A 5,132-nucleotide genomic window follows, 5' to 3' on the forward strand; every position below is an offset into this window, starting at 1 on the left:
CGACGGTGGCGAACTCCTTGTGACGGCGCGGTCTTCTTCCTTCTCTCTTTCTCCTCTCCGTTTCCCTCACTCCCCGATCTTCATTTTCTCTTTTCTTTCTTCTTAGAACCGTGTCTCTGTATGTGTGTTGGTGAGGAACATGGTAAGTGAGGTGAGTGAGGGTGTGTGCGGCTGAGAGTGGGAAGTGAGTGAATGAGTGTAAGTGTGTTAGGGTTTGGGATGGTGTGGATTAGTTTAGGTATTTTTATTAAAAATAGGAGTAGTAATGTAATTTTATAAAATAATTAAAAATATTGAATAATAATTAAAAACCAAACTAAATACAAAATTTCCATCTTTAAAATACCTTTCAATTAAAAAGTTGTAAATTATTTTCAATCAAATGTTAATTTAATAAAAGATGGAAATAAGTAAATTAATTCTCCTTTGTTCATAAAATAAGATTAAAAATCTAAATATTGAAATTAACGCATACAAAAATACTCATTATTTTTAAATTATAAAAGCTTTAAATTATAAGTAAGAATCCGCCCAGTTTATATACAAAATCTCAAAAATATAATCTCAAGTAAATATAAACAATCATAAATAATTTATTAATAATTTTTCAAAATTCAGGGTCTTACAGTTGGATCCACACTCTTCGATGTAGTCGGCATCACCGGGCTCTCACCAATTGGCCTACTTGTGCTTACTTTCGACATAAAACCTGAGCACAAGTACAAATATTGTTAAAAAATGCTCTTATGGAGAATTTATGAAGCAAAACATGGGAGAAGATAATAGCTCAATCACAGAGGATGAACATGTAGCCTTTTTATACTACATGCTCAACGCTATAGTTTCTTGCTCGAGACGTGTTTTGATGCAAAAACCATACATTACAATGGCTGTTCTTATTGTAACACCCTAACTATCAAAAGTCGTACTTCCGGCTGCGCCACTCTGATAACTCGGGTATTACGACGACTCTTGAAATATTTAGTGCTAAATTATGAGCCTGTTTATAATTTTTCCGAATATTCGAAATATACATCCATACGTTACAATACTTACAAATAATTCATATACATATATATATATGTCGTCCATATCTTGAAAAGGGAAAAATCTGTCGGGGAGTGAGAATATCGTCCTCGAAAGGGTTCTCACTATAGGGTTACAGAATTGTTATGCTAAGATACGAAAATGAAACCGTTTTTAAAGTACAGTGATTAATATCTGCCTTATGCTTCTTTTCAAAACTAAAGATTTAACATTCAAAATCTGGAATCCTTTCTAAAAGGGAAAGCTGTTAATCTCTCAGAAATCTAAAAGTTTTTTTTTTCTTTAAAAATTTTCCTTGGACAGCATGAATGACCAAACTGTTCCAAGCATAGGTTCAGTAAGTCTATGCTGAACCAGTTTAGTTTTTCATACTTTTTTAACCCAAAAGCACAAACCAAACACAGTTTTCAGCTCATCTCATAATCAACCACGGTCCTAGGCCCAAGCAACTCAATCAACCACCAATTCATCACAGTTCAATCAATTTTCAGTCACAAACACAAGTAAGAAGGTTCAAACACAATCAAGCAGTTATATCAAGTAGAGCAATTAGCAATTACACATAACTATTCACATAGGCAAACCAATTACAATATGCACACCCAAACAATGTCATACAAATGCATATGATGCATGCCTGTCCTATGGCTGATGAGGCTCATCTATCGGTTATCCAGCCAACCCGACAAGTCTAAATTGTCCTTAGACTATCCCCCGTCGCGCATTCCATGAGTCTATGCATAGATTTTACATTTATACATCATTCAAATCACTCATTGGGGGCTATCCATACCCCGGGAATTTATACGTGCCCGGTCACCCTTACGACGTAGGGTCAACAGAGTATCGAGATCCAACCTGGAACACGTGGTGGCAAGCCACTGTTCTTTACCCAGGGAACTCGTATCTCAGATAAATGTGCCGAAGCCACATATGTTTATTCATAGTCATTCATCCATCATCATTTCCGCATTTCATTAACAATTCATATCAAACCAATCATTATTCAAGCCATAAGTCACCTTTTATTTCTCGAATCTCTTCAAACACATAATTCAACTTTCCTCAAAATCAATTGCTTTTCAAATCTTAGTCGGTTAATATAACATTTTACAAAACTTCCAAGAGACTTTCAATCATCACCTGAAAATGGAACTTTCTTTGAAAAGACACAAGACTTTAGGGAAGAATAACCTGCCTCGCTTCTTAAACTCTTTAGAAATCCTCGGAATCATAATTACTCAAATTGAAGTCATTTAAAATGGAGACTTAAAACTAAAACCAAGGCATGTAGGCCAAAAGTTCCGAGCCACTTTTAAAACCAACTTATTTATGCTTCAAAGCCAATTTCATTTCGTTTGTAAATCGGAAACCTTTCCAAGCTCGGAGTTATTTAGTCTTGTTAAGTCAAAATTTGAAGAATACTTCAAAAGCAAAACGAACCTAATTAATCAAAGTTCAACTTCTTTTAAAATCCACTAAAACTCTTCCAAAAGTACTTCTTTAATAAACTTCAAAACATAGGCCCCTTTATAATTAAATTAATCGGGAAACATAAATTTTTATTAAACAGCTTAAACTCGAAACACCAATTTTTTTATGAAAATTCGGCAGCATCTCCCCTAAAACTTGGACTTTGCCACCCTTTTGGGTCCTAACCAAACCAATCCTCAACTCTTTTCCAAAGGGTTCAAGACCAAATCAGATTTCAATAAAACTAAATTTAAACTTTAAATATCAAAAAAATCATTTCAAGCCAAACCAATCAGAAATATCAATTTTAACAAAATTAAACATTATCTTAGTCAAGCAAACAACCATATTCATCCAAGACAAATAAAAAAAATACATAAGACTTACATAATCACCAAAGAAAGCATTTCGCTTATCATATCAATTTATAACAGTTCTACTTTAAAATAAATTAACTTTTATAAAAGCCCCTACCTCGACACGTTCAAACCACAATCCAAATGCCTCCAGAGATTCCTTTCCTCTCAACCCGAAATCAATGGCAACTGAAACCTCAGCTCTGCTTGCTTCCTCAAACGTGAGGTGTGACATCGGTTTCTAAATCCTAAAATATGAATATTGTGGAAACCTCAAAACACACAACAGAAAACCAAAGGCGAGGATTCCGGGGTAGGGACACTTACTAGAATAAAAGAACGATGCACCAGCCACCCCAAACTTAACCGATGAGCTTCAGTGAGCCATGAGCTTAGTGGCTCAGCAACAACCTTAATTTTTGACATGCAAACCCATAAAATTAACCCTACAACATCTATACATCAGAATTCTTAACCACAGATAGCTAGAATGATTACAGAAAGAGCTTCAAGGCGCAGGCAACTCACTGTAAAAAGAAGAACAACAGAAGTGGAACGGCGGCTCCAATGGCGACCTCTGGCAGCGGCGACGGAGACAGCTTCACAAACGGCAACGTGGTTTGGCGATGGGCGGACCGGCGGTGACAGATCCGACGCGCGTCTCCTATCTCCATGGCTGAGCTCCCTCACGGTTCTGTTTCCTCTCTCGCGCGTCCTTCTCTTGTGACGGAACACTGTCGGAGACGGCATGGAGCACGGCACGGCGGTGGTGAAAACCGGCGACGACATTAACGGCGCGGCTGACGGCGATGGGCGACGCGACTGATGGCGCGACTCCCTCTCCTCGCTATGGCACAGCTGGCAGTGGCAAGGACAAATGGCGGCGAGGTTGACGGCAGCGAGTTTCTCCTCCCCTGGTGCTCCCTTCCTCTCTCTCTCGGATTCCCCTCTCCTCTCATCCTTTTCTTCTCCCTCGGGCCTCCTTCCCATATCCCCCCTTTTTTCTTTCTTTTTCTTTTCTTCTTTCTTCCTTTCAGCTGATAGTTAGGTTTGTGTTTAATGTGTGTGTTGTGTGTGGGTCTTGCTGAGTGAGTGAGGGGTTGGGTTCAGCATGTGTGTGGTGTGGGTTATAATGAGAGAAGGTGAGTGAGTTTAGGGTTTGGGGTAGTGTAGGTTAGTTTAGGTATTTTTATTAAAACTTTAGGTATAGTAGTGTAATTTTATAAAATAAATAAAAAGATAGAATAATAATTAAAAACCAAATTAAATATAAAATATCCATCTTTAAAATACCTTCCAATTACAAATTTGTAAATTAGTTTCAATTAAATGCTAATTAAATAAAAATTAGAGATAAATAAATTAATTCTCCTTTATTTATAAAATAAGGTTAAAAATCTAAATATTTAAAAGTAAGACATATAAAATATTTACTATTTATTTATTTATTTTCTTTTATAAGAACTCTAAATAATAAATAAGAATTTACTCAACTTATGTATAAAAATTTCTAAAAATATGATCTTAAATAAATATAATAGATCATAAATATTTAATTAATAACCTTTCAAAATTAGGGGTCTTACACTTATTCATGAAAAACACAAACTCAACCTAGCCAAATTACTGTTAGAAAATCTTTATGATGAGCTAGGACAGATGGTTGATAGCCTTCGAAGCATCTTTCGTTCGTGCCGGAAAACCTCTCTGGTTACTACAACTTTAGCTAAACGTTGTCTTTGAAAAGCACATGAAATATAAAGGGGTGGATCCTTTAGAAAGGCAAAACTTTGAAAGACTCAGATTGGTCATCTACAACCAAATTTTACCCATTCACGTTCCACCAACGAGCTCTTCTGGGATGTATTTTGTGAGACTTCACTCGAGCACTAGTTTTCGAAATGGAAACTTAAATTTTGCTCCATCCGTTGACCACAAATGTGGACTAACTTGGTTTTGACGTCCCATAGTTCGAAAAGACAAAGATATAGATGCACAATGTCTGAATGATGAAATGTGGTTGAACTTTCTCATTATTTAAGTGATACCAACAGGCATTCCTCAATACAAGAAAGACCAATTCTGAGTCACTCTTCATGCTCTCCATTATGTAGCAAGACAAATGGGTTTCTCAAGCTTTTCCAGCACCATTCCCAAGCAAAACTCCTCTCTGCCAGATAAACTTTAAAAGGAAGAAAGAAATCGACCAGTGTCTCGAGCAGAACAAGAAACATCAAAGTAGCTACTTCCTTCTCT

The 5,132-nt window shown here is 36.4% G+C and overlaps 1 protein-coding gene across 3 annotated transcripts in view; it reads right to left on the reverse strand.

Moving 5' to 3' along the window:
• Positions 1–3,962, reverse strand: part of LOC110275053 (uncharacterized) — an 8,655-nt gene extending 4,693 nt beyond the window's left edge. Inside the window, exons 1-4 of one of the 3 annotated variants that reach the window (XM_052253794.1) lie at positions 3,405–3,962; positions 3,204–3,287; positions 2,995–3,124; positions 627–709 (exon numbers count right to left, since the gene is read on the reverse strand). In XM_052253794.1, coding sequence (XP_052109754.1) covers positions 3,092–3,124; positions 3,204–3,287; positions 3,405–3,866 — 579 coding nt within the window. In that variant the 5' untranslated portion in view covers positions 3,867–3,962 and the 3' untranslated portion in view covers positions 627–709; positions 2,995–3,091. Of the gene's footprint in view, positions 1–6; positions 710–2,994; positions 3,125–3,203; positions 3,323–3,404 lie in introns of those variants that run through there. The other 2 variants (XR_008002518.1, XM_052253793.1) reach the window with 2 other exon arrangements.
• Between the last annotated feature and the right edge of the window lie 1,170 nt (positions 3,963–5,132).

This window comes from Arachis duranensis, chromosome 9, assembly GCF_000817695.3.
Source record: "Arachis duranensis cultivar V14167 chromosome 9, aradu.V14167.gnm2.J7QH, whole genome shotgun sequence".
Classification (NCBI taxonomy): Eukaryota; Viridiplantae; Streptophyta; class Magnoliopsida; order Fabales; family Fabaceae; genus Arachis; species Arachis duranensis.